The sequence below is a fragment of the Lissotriton vulgaris genome, chromosome 7 (assembly GCF_964263255.1).
Source record: "Lissotriton vulgaris chromosome 7, aLisVul1.2, whole genome shotgun sequence".
Classification (NCBI taxonomy): Eukaryota; Metazoa; Chordata; class Amphibia; order Caudata; family Salamandridae; genus Lissotriton; species Lissotriton vulgaris.
Window position 1 is genome coordinate 1715221392 of NC_141695.1, and position 17128 is coordinate 1715238519.

The window sequence follows — 17128 nt, forward strand, 5'->3', positions numbered from 1 at the left end:
TACCCCCAACACACTTACACACTTGTACACTTCCTTAAGGGCAGCCCCTCTGGTCCTGCCCTGCCATCAGTTCTGTGAATCTATTCTTCAAAAGCTCTCCTACTGTTGCCCCATTTCCTTTTCTTTGAAACTTATCCCCCTGCTGCACAATGGTCTTTTCTGTGTTGCTTATCCCAATGCTGCCACCTTTTCCTCTTCTAGCTCCTTATCTTACTACTGTCATTTCGCCTGTTTTCGTCCATCATTTCCTCTTTTAGCAAAAGATCCCCTGCTACCACATTTCTTCTTCTTTGCAAATTATTCTCCTGCTGCCACCATTTTCTTGTCTGTGCCTCATCTGATTTCTTCCACCTTGTGCTCTTGTTCACAATTTCTCACATAGCTGCGACCAGTACCTCTTCTATGCTATGCATGCAGGTGGTCCACCATTTCCTCTTCTTTGCAAATGATGTCACTGCTGCCTACATTTCCATTCTTCTTTGCAACTCATCCCACTGCTGCCACCATTTCCCATTGTATGCAACCTATGCTATTCCATTATTTCCTCATCTGTGCAACCTATCCCATTGCTGCCACAATTTCCCATTTTATGCAGCCTATGCTATTCCATTATTTCCTCATCTGTGCAACCTATCCCATTGCTGCCACCATTTCCCATTTTATGCAGCCTATGCTATTCCATTATTTCCTCATCTGTGCAACCTATCCCATTGCTGCCACAATTTCCCATTTTATGCAGCCTATGCTATTCCATTATTTCCTCATCTGTGCAACCTATCCCATTGCTGCCACAATTTCCCATTTTATGCAGCCTATGCTATTCCATTATTTCCTCATCTGTGCAACCTATCCCACTGCTGCCACCATTTCCCATTTTATGCAACCTATGCTATTCCATTATTTCCTCATCTGTGCAACCTATCCCATTGCTGCCACCATTTCCCATTTTATGCAGCCAATGCTATTCCATTATTTCCTCATCTATGCAACCTATCCCACTGCTGCCACCATTTCCCATTTTATGCAGCCTATGCTATTCCATTATTTCCTCATCTATGCAACCTATCCCACTGCTGCCACCATTTCCCATTTTATGCAGCCTATGCTATTCCATTATTTCCTCATCTATGCAACCTATCCCACTGTTGCCACCATTTCCCATTTTATGCAGCCTATGCTATTCCATTATTTCCTCATCTATGCAACCTATCCCACTGCTGCCACCATTTCCCATTTTATGCAGCCTATGCTATTCCATTATTTCCTCATCTATGCAACCTATCCCACTGTTGCCACCATTTCCCATTTTATGCAGCCTATCCTATTCCATTATTTCCTCATCTATGCAACCTATCCCACTGCTGCCACCATTTCCCATTTTATGCAGCCTATGATATTCCATTATTTCCTCATCTATGCAACCTATCCCACTGCTGCCACAATTTCCCATTTTATGCAGCCTATGCTATTCCATTATTTCCTCATCTATGCAACCTATCCCACTGCTGCCACCATTTCCCATTTTATGCAGCCAATGCTATTCCATTATTTCCTCATCTATGCAACCTATCCCACTGCTGCCACAATTTCCCATTTTATGCAGCCTATGCTATTCCATTATTTCCTCATCTATGCAACCTATCCCACTGCTGCCACCATTTCCCATTTTATGCAGCCTTTGCTATTCCATTATTTCCTCATCTATGCAACCTATCCCACTGCTGCCACCAACCTTTTCCCATTTTATGCAGCCTATGCTATTCCATTATTTCCTCATCTATACAACCTATCCCACTGCTGCCACCATTTCCCATTTGATGCAGCCTATGCTATTCCATTATTTCCTCATCTATGCAACCTATCCCACTGCTGCCACAATTTCCCATTTTATGCAAAATATGCTATTCCATTATTTCCTCATCTATGCAACCTATACCACTGCTGCCACCATTTCCCATTTTATGCAGCCTATGCTATTCCATTATTTCCTCATCTATGCAACCTATACCACTGCTGCCACCATTTCCCATTTTATGCAAAATATGCTATTCCATTATTTCCTCATCTATGCAACCTATCCCACTGCTGCCACCATTTCCCATTTTTTGCAACCTATACTATTCCATAATTTCCTCATCTACGCAACCTATCCCACTGCTGTCACCGGTTCCTCCTCTTTGCAATTAGCCGCACTTTGCAAGAATCTCTCCATCTGTTTAACCTATCCTATTTCTCTCACCACTTCTTCTTAATAAATGATGCCACTGCTGCCACCATTTCTTTGTCTTTGTGGCTCATTCCACTTCTGCAACACCATCCTCTTCTATGGAACTTATCCCTTCACTGCAGACAAGTCCCCAGTGATGCAGGAAGGAGGGTGGAATTGACACTCAACCAGTCCTACCATTTCCAACCAAAGATCTGTGCTTATTTGCACCATACAGGACAAATGACAACTGCTGATGACTGTGGGGCAGAGGGAATCTTCAATGCGTCGTCGGGGAGATGTGAAGACGTCATCCAGTGAGTATGCCTCTTAGTGCCAATATCGGCAACTCTCCCCATCCCCCCATACAGAAATATCATGGAGAAATAAACAGACAAGACACCTTCTTTGTGGAGAAAATTGCTGCAGGTTTATTTGCATAACAAATATGCCAACATGATGGGTTATCTTACGGGCGATCCCAGCGCAGGCAGCCCCTCGCCGCCTGCCCACCTGATGAGCCAAATGACACCGTGGCTATAGCGAATCGGAGTTTGCCAGATTTGGGGGAGAAGATAACCCCTCCCACCGGTGGACTGCCAGTTCACCCCATTACTCACGCCCCTAGAGGACGGGCGGAGCGTTCCAGGCAACTCCCGGTTGCTCATGTCCATAACCGCCCTTAGGACTAACGGGGCGCCGTAGCTCCTCCAGGGTCCAACGCGAGGACCTCAATGGGGATATGTGGCCTTTGCACTCTTGTTGTGCTCCTGCAGAAGATATCCCTCTGTACCTTACAGCCTCTGGATCGCACTGTAACTCCGCCTGCAACACAAAATAATAAGTTAGACAAACTCTCCCCCCCACACCCTGCCTGTAAGCGGTAGGGAGGGAAACTGCATCAGGGCAGGGGGCAAAAGAGGACGCCCAGTGGGCGGGAGAGGTATTTGTACCTCGCCCCCTGCCCACTCCTGTCCGGAAGTGATGCGGGAATGCGGGCCCCTAGGGGGTCGCAAACACTGGGCGACTGCCTCGAGTGCCCTCATGTGGCACTAAGGGGGGCCACCCTCTTAGGAGGGTCCCTTTCGTAGACCCCAGGCAGCCTGCATAGTGCCAATATCGGCAACTCTCCCCATCCCCTCTTACAGTAATATCCTGGAGAAATAAACAGACAAGACGCCTTCTTTGTGGAGAAAATTGATGCATGTTTATTTGCATAACAAATATGCCAACATGATGGGTTATCTAACGGGCGATCCCAGGGCAGGCAGCCCCTCGCCAACCTGCCCACCTGATTAGCCAAATTACACCGTGACCATAGCCAATCGGTGTTTGCCAGATTTGGGGGCGGGGATAACCCCTCCAACCGTTGGACCGCCAGTCCACCCCATTACTCATGCCCCCAGAAGGGGGACAGAGCTTTCCAGGCAACCGCCCGGTTGCTCAGGTCCCCAACCCCCATAGGACTAATGGGGTGCCGTCGCTCCTCCAGGGTCCAACGCGAGGACCTCCCTCGGGATATTTGGCCTTTGCACTCTTGTTGTGCTCCTGCAGAGGGTACCCCTGTGTACCTTACAGCCTCTGGATCACCCTGTAACTCCACCACAGCTCTGGGTGTAGCCACCGTCACAACCAGGGCCCTTTGTACCTCGCTCCTGCCCAGAAGTGACGCGGGCATGCGGACCCCTAGGGGGTCGCAAACACAGGGAGACTGCCTTGTGTGCCCTCATGTGGCACTAAGGGGGCCGCCGTCTTAGGAGGGTCCCCTTCCTGGACCCCGGGCAGCCTGCACTTGCTGCTGGTCATCTTCTACCTGTACGTCTTTCTTTTGTTTCTATTGCCATTTCTTTTAGCATTTGTCTCCCGAGGTTTTGTCATTTGCCTGCTCTTTCAAGGGAGCATACATGATGGCTTTAGAGCATTTCAGGCCATCTGTTCAATCCAGTGAACCCTAAGCTCAGGTGGTGTAAAGAGGGGGTCCTCTTTACTAAGGGTACGGTTTTTAGTATTCCATCGCAAGTGGTAGCATTACAAGACATGGATGAAATAAACGTGAGCTGCTAAAACGTATGGTCTAAAACATCTACTACCAAATATATATCCTACAATATATAAATCCTACAAAAATAGCTCCTTACAAAATGTGAACATGCACCCAACTTCACTCACAATAATTCAGACCCAAATATGCTCAAATTGGAGTTTGGAAAGTAATTTCACCAAGTGTTACAGGCCGAAGTGAGTATGGATGTATTTCATTTAAATGTGATTAAAAGGTTTGTAGTGAGCTACGTATATATTCGAAAGAGATTTTGGCAGTAGGTTTCTGAGTCTATGTTTTTGCTCTATTTGTTTTTGGTGTACATTGTCTCATGGAACCTGCTCTTGGACCCTTGACATTCACTTGCTCTGCATGGAAGTTGAGTATCTCAAAGACAGCTTGTGGGTTTTAGATGGGCTCCATGCGGAAATGAAGATCTCCCATGGGGATTGTTGGTGTTAGCAGCGGAAGATACCCTTGCATACCTCTATGAAGGGGACTAGCAGTAGGGGAACACCCGGGGAACTGGGCTCTCCAACCTGGATGGTGACCACTAAATTGAAGATTCCTCTCACCAAGGTGGTGAACACAGCAGGTGACCCCCTCATCAGGGTAGGAACGCTGGCCCAGGAGGTGCTTGCACTAGGTGGTCACTGACAGAAGGGACACTGGACCTTGTGGGGACATTCAAAACAGAGAGTCACTCTTTGCAGGGTCTTGAACATCAAGATCAGAGATGCATTTGCCAGGGTAAGAGATGATAAAACAGAGGTCTTTATAGTCCTCACACTGGGTCCCCTTGAAGTAAGTTACCTGGCTGCTCCTTACCCTGGCTCAATATGCATAATACCAAAAATAATGCGTTTGTTGTCAGAGATCCTATGAATTTATGAGAAAGCCTAGGTAATCGATTTTCTGAGTGGGAACGAACATAGATTCTTCGGGATTTAAGAGGAACCCAGATCTGAAAGTAGCGAACGAGTGAGGTGCAAATGTCCCCTTGAAGTAAGTCACCCCTGGCTGCTCCATATCTTCCATCAATATGCATAGTAATATGTCAGAGGTCCTTGCTTCATTTGGTCTTTCATTTTAGTCTCATGGGAGGTCCTGATCCAGAGTTTGATGAGAACTTCTGAAAAGGGTGCGCTCATCCCGAGGGAATACCCTAGGAATGGAAACCCCCCCAGTGCTAGGAATGATTTGAACAGTTTTTCTCTCTCTGTAGGTGTGAAGGAGCCCGATCTGGAGGCCTCACCTGTAATGATCACAGGCTGTCTCCACACTCAGGTAAGAAAGAGACATCTGCAACAGCCAACATTCCTACACAATTACCCACAGGATGGGTCCTGGGCCCAAAGCCAGCAATCCTTCACAACATTGTTTAAGCTCTGAGTTTTCTCTTGGGTCTTAGGGATTTTGTGCATATCTCGGGGGTATGTTACCATTGCTTTGTAGGTGGTACAATGGGGGTCTTAACATTGCAGTCAGCACATCGAGAGCTTTACATTGCAACAAAGTTTTCTGTCTTTTACTTCACAGGTAAGTTACTTTTTATAGTTTTAAGTACCAATATCCATGTAAATATTGAAACACAGTAAAGATGCACCACAAGTAATAACAATATGAACAAATATGAACAAATTTGCAAATAGATTTTCAAGGTATATGCATTTCTTCTTTTTATTCTTTCTTGTTCATGTATTCTTGTATAAAATATATGTTGCCAATTTTACAGCAGAAACAGCCAACGAATTTCGCCCATAGCAATGAACTTCTTCAGGGCAAAGTTGAATTCAAAGTTCACGTCATCAGATCAATTACATACATGCGACAATGGTCATCCTCCGAAATGCATGTCAATGTTGATCAATAAATTGTCGACTCACAATAAAAACGATGTGGCATGTGGTAATGTCCACAGGCATTAGAGTAACAACATTCAGTAGATTCTCAAGACATCCAACTGAAATGATGTTGTTGATTTTCAAAGAAGTTGTCCAGCCACCCTTCTGTGGCATTAGAGAAACTTAGTAAACTATCACATTTTTTAAAGCTAGGCACTTGGGGGACTCCAGGGTGGGGTGACTTACATGGCTCTCACCAGGTTTTTATTTTTACCCAGAATGTTTGGAAACCTCAAACTTTGTCTAAAAACACATTTTCCTCACACTTCTGTGATGGAAAGTTCTGTAATCTGTGGGGATTCACAAATGTTTCCCCACCCAGCATTCCCCCATGTCTTCGGATAAAAATGGTACCTCACTTGTGAGGGTAGGCCTTGTGCCTGCGACATGAAACGGCCAAACGCAACATGGATGCAACGCCTTTTTCCACCCAAAACGTACCCAAGTTTTGCAAAGTGGGAAGCGGTGGGTTCTGGACCCTAGCTCTGCCAACACCTAGGAAAACCCAGCAAACCTGCAAATGTTTTACAACTAGACACCAAGGGGTGGCCAGGGTGGGGGGACGTGCACCGCTCTCACAAGGTTTTTACCCAGAATCCCTTGCAATTCTCACACTTTTCTCATATTTCTGTGATGGAAAGTTCTGGAATCTGCAGGGAACCACAAATTCCCATCACTCAGCATTCCCCATTGTCTCTTGATAAAATAGATACCTCACTTGTGTGGATAGGCCTTTTGCCTGCAACAGGAAACGGTCCAAAACACAACATGGACACATGTAGTACGGAGTTAAGATAGCATCACCATAAATACTACTGGAGTCTTTGGCTGATAAAGCTGTAGGTTTATTCCAAAGTTAAGGGCCCACGACAAAAGAAACATATGGCCGGGATGCCTGTCACCCCCTCCCAACACAATCCCCAAGGATGGGAAGACGGACGCAGTTCTGAACTTTTGGAAGGCGGGAGGGAGTTCCCCTCCCAGCCGTATTTATTAAAATATGAAACAAAATTAAAACATTAAAATAAACGTTTCATATCATGTACAATTTTTCATTTATAACATTCCGATACAGACACGTTTATTGGCTAACCTTAACAAATCTCTAATACAAAGGTTCTCCTAGCCGAGTCTAAACATCCTGCAAATGCATACTTTCTAAATAAAAATTGTACATCCTAACATTACGGCCAACGGCAAGGTCTTAACCGGTGTCAGATCCCTACTACCAGAACTCCCCCCTCACGGTGTGAGGGGCTGGCGCACAGAGGACTGTACCTCTGTACCAACTTCCAATTTCCCTTGTCTTAGCGGGGGCCCTTTATTTAACTCGAAGCCATCTTAGTGGTCGTCCGAGGACTCGTGTGAGGTGTCTAGAAGGTAGCGTGGACCCCCCTCCCACCCCACACTGTTCATCACATCCGCCGTCGCGGATATCCTGGCCCCGGGAAATTCCTAGGAGGGGCATCGAGCCGCCTCCTCCCCTGGGAGGGGCCTATGACCGCCTTCCCTTCGGCGACCCCATACTTAGTGGGTGCCGCCTCCCCGTGTGAGGGGCCAATGGCCGCCTCCCCCCGGGCGCTCCCATCTATAATGGGTGGCGCCCCTCCTTTAGGGACCTTGAAATTACTGCTCACCGATCATGACCTTACCGCCCGACCAAAATAAATACGACGTTTTATGAACCTATTGAAGAAAAGCGAATAACTTAACATTCTAATATTTATTCAACACATTTCTCAATTAGACTATGATACTCCGCTGCACTGGGGGAGAAAATGTTATGAAGCAAATCACTTTATTGCAATAAAACAGCAACATCTTTAATAAACACTACAACCAAAAAGGATACTATCAAAGCAAATCAATTTTTTATTGCACTACTAACGTTGCCATAAGGGGCTGGTGGGTGGGTCAAAATTGCTCCTTGTTCCGTCGAGGGCTCACGTGCAACGAGAGGGTGCAGCTTCCAAGCACAGGAACAAGAGGATGCTTCTTCGGATTGTTGCTCCTTTTATTCCTCTTCGGGAGGGCGTGTACCCTCCTCCGGTACGCCTACGGGGCGTGGCCAACGGTGTAGGTGTCTAGGACAACCCTTCTTGGGCGGGAAAAGGCGCGCCCCGGCTACGCCGCTTCGGGCATACCAGCCGAGACACGCCCCCCGCCCAAAATGGTTTCCCGGGGGGATCCGGGCCCCCTACCATACGTTCGGGGGGACCGAGTGGTCGCCCCTTTCCATTAAGATTGGTCTAAGTACTGTCCAGGGACTATTAAAAACTTCTGGTCAGTGGGCAACAACTGGAAAGGTCCAGAAAAATCCTTAGCTACTTTAACCCACAGACCAGAGGGAAGAGGAACATGATGGAGAGGCCTGGTGGAGGCTAACCAGTGCTTACCTGATACTATACACTGAGAAAATATTCTAATTAAAGCTGACATCATTTTGTCCAACCCAGACCACCAAAATACAGTTTCATATTTTTGCAAGTAGCAGATATGCCCAAGTGACTTTCATGAACCATGGTAGTTATGCGCACATGTAGCGTGGAAGGTGGAACAAACAAAGTCCCCCATATACAAATCTGAATCTCACAGAATAATTCTGAGGCAAATTGTGCGAAACTACGTAACTCGCCTGACTATTTTACCAGAAGGCCAACGAACATTTGTGTAATAAAACACTTTCTGAAGAACATTATCATGATCAGTAGCATTCAACCACTCACTCTCAGAGATTATAACAGCACAAGTAGCTACGACATCCACCACAGCGACAACACACTCCCCATCGCCTCCACCTACATCAAAGGGAATAGAAAGTGGCAAATGCAAAACAAAATAAGCCTTAAAGGTTATTCCTTTCTGAGTATATTTGACACAAATTATATTCCTGAAGCTTTGATAGTAATCTTACTAAGCATGCAGACACTTTTCCCAAACCATTTCCAGCTAATAGGTAGACCAGCGGTTTGTGGTCGGTGAACACATTAAAAAAGCTGTACCCTTCTGAAGTAAAGTGCCAAATGTTGAATCAAGAGAGCATACAATGGAACAAAGCATGCATAATATTCACAGAGACCTAAGAAAGATCTCAATGCAACTTTACCCATGGGAGAGGGTGCACTCTTAATTGCCTCAACATTATAAGCTTTGGGTTGATACCTGTCGCTGAAATTGTATGTCCCAAATATTCAACTTGGTGGACAAATAGATTACATTTTTCAAATTTCACTGTCATGCCACGTTGTTCCATGATTCTGAACACTCTTTCCAGGACAATCAAGTGCTCCTCCGCTTTTAGTGTGGACCAAGATATCCACCTGGAAAGTTTGTACTTGGTGTTCATCACTAAAAAGAGTATCCATCATCTTTTGAAAAACACTTCCCACTGACGCTAAGCCAAACGGGAGTATCAAATACTTAAAAGCCCCATAAGGCGTGACAAATGGTGTTAAAGCTTGTGAGCCGGGACTAAGAGGAATCTGGTGGTAGGCAGAATGAAGAACTATTGTTGAAATTTTGTGGTAGCGGGAGGCAATCAACAAGTATGTTTTGATTGAGGAACCTTAAATCCACACATAATCTTAAATCCCTGGATCATTTTTGAGTCAAACTGACTGGAGACACCCATGCTGAAGAGTTGGTTGGGGCAATGACACACTCAGTCGTGGGTTTCTCCAACAGTAACTTCAAATCTGCCCTTATGCTCAAAGACACCGGACGCACTTTGTGAATAACTGGTGATGCGTCTTTCTTGAGTTTAATTGTGTGTTCAAAACCTTTAACTGTGCAAAATGTACCACAGAACACACTAGGGAACCTATTAACTATAAAGTGTGTCACCTCTACTTGAGTATCATTGGACATAATAAGTACTTCTCCTAAGACAATTGATTCTCATGGCCTGGTTGTAAATACATTACCAGCTTAGCCAAGTCCAACCAATCAATAATGTCTCAGCCCCTGACAGCTATGTAGACTTTGGTGGTTGTTTGTCTGCTAAACTATTCTCAGGATGTTATAAAATACCCCAACAGTTCCACATCCTGTTCCCCAAAAACTTTGGGGCAGATATCTGGAGAAACCAATGTTATGCCATCAGGTCACCATCTCAAAAATGTAGAATCCGCTAAAATGGTAACCAGAGGCAGCCATGACAGTAAGGGTTTTATCATCCACTGTTGCTTGACAAAAAGGTCCTTTTATTTGTTTAGATGATTCACTAGAAGGCATGTCAATTGTTAATCGCACATTGGCAAACCTGTCAGCACAGTCCTTCACCTCCGTAGGATTGCTCAACATATCCACATGACTAATTTTGATCTTATTAGACGTTGCAAGAGCACTTTTACACAACCCTTGAACGTGACCCATTCTTACGACAATGATTACACCTTTTTCATAGTGCAGGGCAGATAGGATGGTTTCCCATGTGATTCCATGAACTACACCTATAAAACACAGGAATACTCATTCTGGGTTTTCCATTTTTACTGATTGCTCCAATCATAGATCCATCTGACACGTAACTGACAGGTGACAGACCAGTATGAGCATTAAATTTATTGGTTCCCTGTCCAGACATGACCTGTGTAGTCATTATCGATCTTTCTATGCTCTTTGCAATGTCAAAAGTCTCATCTAGGCTTGGGTTCTTGCAAGTTATTAGCCTCTCTTGCACTTTCTTAGAGTAGCAATTGAACATAAATTGATCCCTTATGTAGCTATCTACTCTATTTAAAAACTCACAACATGATGCTAGCACACACAAGGTAGCTATCTATTCCTCAACTGTTTTTTCAACATCCTGTTTGCATTTTACAAAAAAATGTTTCTCTTGAAGAACCTTGGATTCATCCATGTATTGCTTCCAGATCCTGTCCTTAGCTTTTATATATGCATTCCAGGTCACATTATCACCTGATAGAGCTGGCACAACAGGTTCATTATCAAATTTCTCTCTGACCAGCAATACCATGATGATTAAATAAAAGTGCAGACTTTCTAACTGGAGAGTACGCAAGATCATCTATAGCTGCAAGATGATTTTCAATTATACGCAACCATTCTCTCCACGTAATGTCAGGTTTACCTGGTATTTTTAAAAAAAGGAGATGGTAGAACCGCTCCTTGCACTGTTGCCATAACTAGAGAAAGAGAAGGTAAAAACTCTCACCTGTGTAAACAGCTGACCTGAAAAAAGGAATGCTGATAAAATATATTAATGACATAGAAAAAACAACAAGGTGTGCTTGTAGACGCAACAACAATGGCGAGGAAACAGCTGCTAGAACACGTCTTCAGCCGGAGGGACCACTGAGGGAAAAAGATAAAAAAACTGTATAAAGTGCTCCCCGTGTTACGGAAGTGCACAAAAAGTCATATTAAACGGTTTTCTCCAGAACTAAGATGGCTGCTGACGTGTGACATTGGACGTCCCTGCGACGTCGGACGTGCAGATCAGGCCATCGGTAGAGAAACTTGCGTTTCAGCCTTGTATACGATATGCCGACAAGTCAGTCTTAACCAAAAACTCCTGCTGAGAATTCTAAAGGCTGTGAAAAACTTCAGTTGTTGGAAATAGCTCCTCGAGTCGCCTGCTCACAATGGCACCAGCAGTTAGTACAGCAATGTCTACTAGAGCTCTAAGAGTAAGAATATAGTTATTTCTGATAGCTGATAAAAAGAACAAAACAGGCACTGCTCACCATAATCATGCAGGAACTCACGCAGTACAGTCCCACAGTGCGACATCTTCTCTTGAAATTTAAAGCAAATTTTTGTTGGTGAGTTCCTTGTCCACGTTATCAGAAGTCTTCAAGCTACAGCACTCTTGGGACCAGATGCAGTATGCGGTTAAGACAGCATCACCATAAGTACTACTGGAGTCTTTGGCTCATAAAGTTTTGGGTTTATTCCAAAGTTAAGGACCCAGGACAAAGGAGGCATCCGGATAGGTCTGACTAGTGGCCAGGAATGACCATTCACAGGACTATGACTTACGTTCCAAATAGAAAACAGCACAATACATCACAATGAACAACCATACTAAAACCCATCACATTTTCTGACTGAAAAGAGACCCTTTTTTCCAGTATGGGTAGTTGTATATTCTTTGGCCCCAGCTCTGTCAGCGCCTCAGGAAACCTAGCAAACCTTTACAATTTTAAAACGATATACCCAGGGGTATCCAGGGCGTAGTGACTTGTGTGGCTCTCACTAGGTTTTTTTTAACCAAAATCCCTTGCAAACCTCAAACCTTGACTAAAAAACACAAACTTTCCTCACATTTCTGTGATGAAAGGTTTTGAAATCTGCGGGGAGCCACAAACATCCTTCCACATAGCATTCCCCCAAGTCTCCTGATGAAAATTGTTCCTCCCTTGTGGGAGTAGGCCTAGTGCAAGCGACAGGAAACAGCCCAAAACGTAGCATGGACACATCACATGTTTTCATTCAAAATGAACCCTTTTTTTTGTAAAATGGGTAGTGTTAAATTCTGGGCTGTCGCTCAGCCAGTACATAGGGAAACCTAGAAAACTTGCACATTTTTGGAAACTAGGCACCTGGGGGAATCCAGGGCTCTCACCAGGATTTTACCCAGACTCTCTTGCAGACCTCAAGCTTTGACACAAAAAACACATTTTCCTCACATTTCTGTGATGGAAAGTTCTGTAATCTGTGGGGAGCCACAAACGTACTTCTACCCAGCATTCCCTCAACTCAACATGGATAGACCACATTTTCCACTGAAAACGGACTCTTTCTTGCATGGTGGGTAGCTGTGGATTTTGGGCCCTAGCTCAGCCGGTACCTAGGGAAACCTGGCAAACCTGCACATTTTTGAAAACAAGACACCCCGGGGAAATCCAAGGTAGGATGACTTGCATTACTCTCACCAGGTTTTTTACCCGGAATCACTTGCAAACCTCAAACTTTGACTAAAAAATAATTTCCTCAGATTTCTGAGATGGAAAGTTCTGGAATCTGTAGGGAGCCACAAATTCCTTAACCCCTTGAGTTGCAACATGTCTTCTGATAATAACGGTACCCTACTTGTTTGGATGGGCCAGAGACCGTGACCCAAAAGGCGCTAAAGCACTACATCGATAGATAAGCAGTAGGGAGGCCACTGTATTAGAGCTGTGCTTTGGAGCCACCCACTCAAACCTATGAACCACAGTAATTTTTGAAAACGAACAACCAGGGTTTTCAGGGCGGTGTGTCTTGTACGGATCCTATGAGGTTTTCTTAACCTGCAACCCTTAAGCTTTACATCAAATCACACATTTTCATTATATTTCTGTGATGGAAATTTCCAGAATGCACAGGAATCCTCAAAATTGCTACCACCAGCGTTACCCCACTTGTTCCTATAAAAACGCTGTGCCACTTGTGTGACTGCCTAGTGCCCACCACAGGAACAGATCAAAACAAGGTCAAAGTGGGGGTCTCCTATTGGCCTCGGTTTGAGCCATTCCTATCACGGACACTAGGCCCAGCCACACAAGTGGCGCAGCGTTTTTATCGGCACATGTGAAGTAACTTGTGAACGTTTGTGATTTTAGGCAAACTTTGAGGTTTGCAGGGTATTGTGGGTATGGAAACCTCATGGGATTTGTGCATCAGAAATGTGTGGGTTTGGTAGTTTTCCCTCGGTGGTGACCGAGCCAGGCCACATTTAATGCCACTACCCCTATTGCCAAACCAGATTCGTTTTTTGACCGGAAATGTTGATGTTTCCACTTTGTGTTTTGAGCCTTTTCCTGCTGTGGACACTAGTAGTGTTTTTTAATGGAACAAATGAGGGAATGCTGGGCAGTAGGAATTTAGTGGATCTCTGTGTATTCGGGAAGCTTACATCACAGAAATGCAAGGAAAATGAGTGATTTTAGGGAGAGTTTGAGGTATACAAAACATTGTGGTAGGAAAACGTCATGGGATCCATGCAAGGCATAACACCCTGGACTCCCCTTGATGTCTAGTTTTCCAAAATGTCAGGAATCAGTAATTTTATTCAGGTAGTGGGCAAGCCCAAAGAGTACAGCCATTAACCATGGCAAGTGGCAAGACATTGGGAGTTAGCCCTAGTCGCCTGGCCAGTGTGTGGGATGGGATGTTATAGAACCTGCAGAGTAGAAATACTGTTGGGGCTTTAGGGATGAGGGTGGTACTTGGTGTCAGGAAGGACCAGAACCTTCCTATTATTTTATTTTAAAAAAGAGTCCTTTTATCCACTGGGCTTGCTGCCTCCAGTGACAAATTGTGGACAAAGTCCATCTCTGCCCCCTAAGGAGGCCACAGTACTGGTTTGTCCTCTTTGGGGTGGGGGTGGCCAATGCCAGAATGCAAAAAGTCTATTGGGCCCTGGGGTGGGGAGAACAGATTCTCATGCCTAAGGGAATGCAGTACCTCCTGTCTTGTGGAGTTTTAGTCTCCCGGGGGAAGCACATTTGAGGTAATTGCCCCATCCACCTCCTAGGGGGCAGAAAGACTGCTGAGTCCTTTTTTGGGGTGCAGGGTATTGCCATACCTATGGTGGGTAGCCCCCACCCCAATGTTTTTTCTCCCTAGTGTCTAGAGGACATTTGCCACCCAGAGGGGCAGAAAAACTATTGTGCCCTTTCTGGGGTGTGGTATGGCCATGCGCAAGGTGGGCAGCCTCCATTCCTATGTTTATTTTTGGAAAATATACCCTGGTGTCTAGTGGGCTTTCTTCCCCCATAGGGCAGATATGGGGTAATCAACCTGTCTGGAAACCCGGGGTGGGGGGGCAAAAAGACTGTTTCATGTATATTGGGTTTGGGAGCATGGCATGTCCTGGTGGGCATCCCCACCCCTACATTTTTAATATAAATAAAATGTCTAGTGTCTATGGGGCTTTCTGCCCCCCTGGAAAGGCAGATTGGGGTAATCATCCCTTCTACCTCTTGGATGGGGCAGAAAAACTGTTGCATGTATATTGGGGAGGAGCATGACCATGCCCTTGTGGCCAGGACCCCCCCCCCTATATTTGTATATATATTAACGAAATCCCTGGTGTCTAGAGGACTTTCTTCATCCCCAGGGGGCAGATCGGTAGCAATTGCTCCATCTGCCTCTCATGGGTGGGGCGGGGGGGGACTGTTGTATGTATATTGGGGTGGGGCATTGGCCATGCCCTTGTGGCCAACCCCACCCCTTTATTTTTACATGTAAAAAAAATCCTGGTATCTAGTGGGCAAGTAATGGTCCCATCTTCCCCCAGGGGAATGCATTATGACTAGTTTAATGAAACATGCTGGGGGGAGCACACGCCTTTGCTAGGGGGCCACTTCCCCTACCCCTGGTGTCTAGTGGGTGGATCCCTGCTTGGGGTTCACTCTCCTGTGGCAATCCCCAAGCAGAGATTCACTGGGCAGAGATACCATTGGAAAGGGGAGATTCTCCCCTTTCCAATGATGATACCCCTACCATAGGAATCAGTGCCCGGGGGCTGAGATATCTCCAGAGCACCGATACAGTGAAAAGAGCCCTTTGGCTCGTTTTACTTTCACTTATGTAAAGTAATGAAGTCAGAGCTCCCTGTGCACTGATCGTTAATACAAACAAACAAACAAAAAAAGAGCTCAGGCTGCTACCCGGCCTCGGGACAAAACAAGCATTGGCATAGCCAATAGGTCTCGCCTTTGGGACCTTATAAGTGTTTAGCCATGCAACAGTTGATGATGTTGCACCAAAGATATTATGCTGGATAACTAAACACTTATAAGGTCCCAAAGGTGAGACCTATTGGCTATGCCTAAACCCTCTATTATAGCAGCTAGGGGTGTGGTGGGTGTTGCACTGAGCCAATTGGCAGATAAGGCAAAAAAATGTTGACTCTTTTGTGGGCTTCGTCCCCCTTCTGGTTTGCAGAACAGAAAGAGCAGAGGCGTGTAGGCCTATGACTGACAACTGAGCCACGTAAAGGTGACAGAGGATTGAATGAATAAAATGTGGAAAACCAGAAAAGTAGAGGCATCAAACAGATAGAGGTACAGAAAAAGATAAGAAAGTAAAAATCAAAGAGGGAAGAATAGAAAAAGGTTGCTAAATATAAATGGTGAAATGAGGAAGGGAAAAAAAGAAGAAGGATACAAGTACGAATGGAAGGATAAAAGAAAGAAATGTGAAGGGAAGAGTAGAAGGAAGTGTGAAACAAAAGAAGGGTGCAAAGAAGGAAGTGTGGAAAGAAGAATTAAAATAGGGACAGAAGGAAAGGGGGTTGGAGGAAAAGACGAAAACAAAGAAGGGTGAAAGAAGGTTTGGAAAGTTGGAAGGACGAGTGACAGGATGGATGAATGGAAAGAGGACTGGAAGACTGCTGGAAGAGTGCATGGATTAAAGTTGTGTGCCCGGATTAGTTGAGAATGGAAGGAAGAAAGGATGGGCTGGAAGGATGCTGGAGATGGGGAAGAAGAGATCAGGTTAGTAGGAGCCTCTATATTGAGGAGAGAGCCAGGAGAGGAAGGAACTAAATGAGACCTTTTGTGGTAAACTGACACCTGTGGAGTCCACCGTACACAAATTTTGCAGTCTGCATAGATTCTATGGGAACACAATTACTAGTGCACAACACAGCTACACCAACAACGTGTAACTGTTACACTAAATGGGCTAGGGACTGTTGTAACATGCCAGTAGCTAAGGGCAGCCAAACATGCAAAGCTGCCCCATGGCAGTGAACAGGATGAATTACATATTTTTTGTAGATAAACTGAAGCTGAAGCAAGGGTCAGGCACGGTACATAAGGAATGTGCATAATATAGAAATATGGCTTTTCAGATGCATGTGACGTCTGGATTGAATGTGTGGCTATTATGGCTCGTGCTAGCATGTGGTTGCCGTACTGTGCCTAGTATTAATGGCAGCCAATGTCACCTCTTTAAAATGGGAAGTGTGCCTATGACCCTAGCATGATGTGTATGAGGAAGCACTGTACTGCCTTCACTGGT

General features: G+C 45.2%; 1 protein-coding gene across 2 annotated transcripts in view; it reads left to right on the forward strand.

Moving 5' to 3' along the window:
- LOC147706384 (uncharacterized) overlaps window positions 1–17128 on the forward strand; it is a 70820-nt gene that overhangs the window by 18917 nt on the left and 34775 nt on the right. For both annotated transcript variants that reach the window (XM_086932879.1, XM_086932880.1), the window contains exons 5-6: window positions 2445–2523; window positions 5473–5534. In XM_086932879.1, coding sequence (XP_086789005.1) covers window positions 2445–2523; window positions 5473–5534 — 141 coding nt within the window. The remainder of the gene's footprint in view (window positions 1–2444; window positions 2524–5472; window positions 5535–17128) is intronic.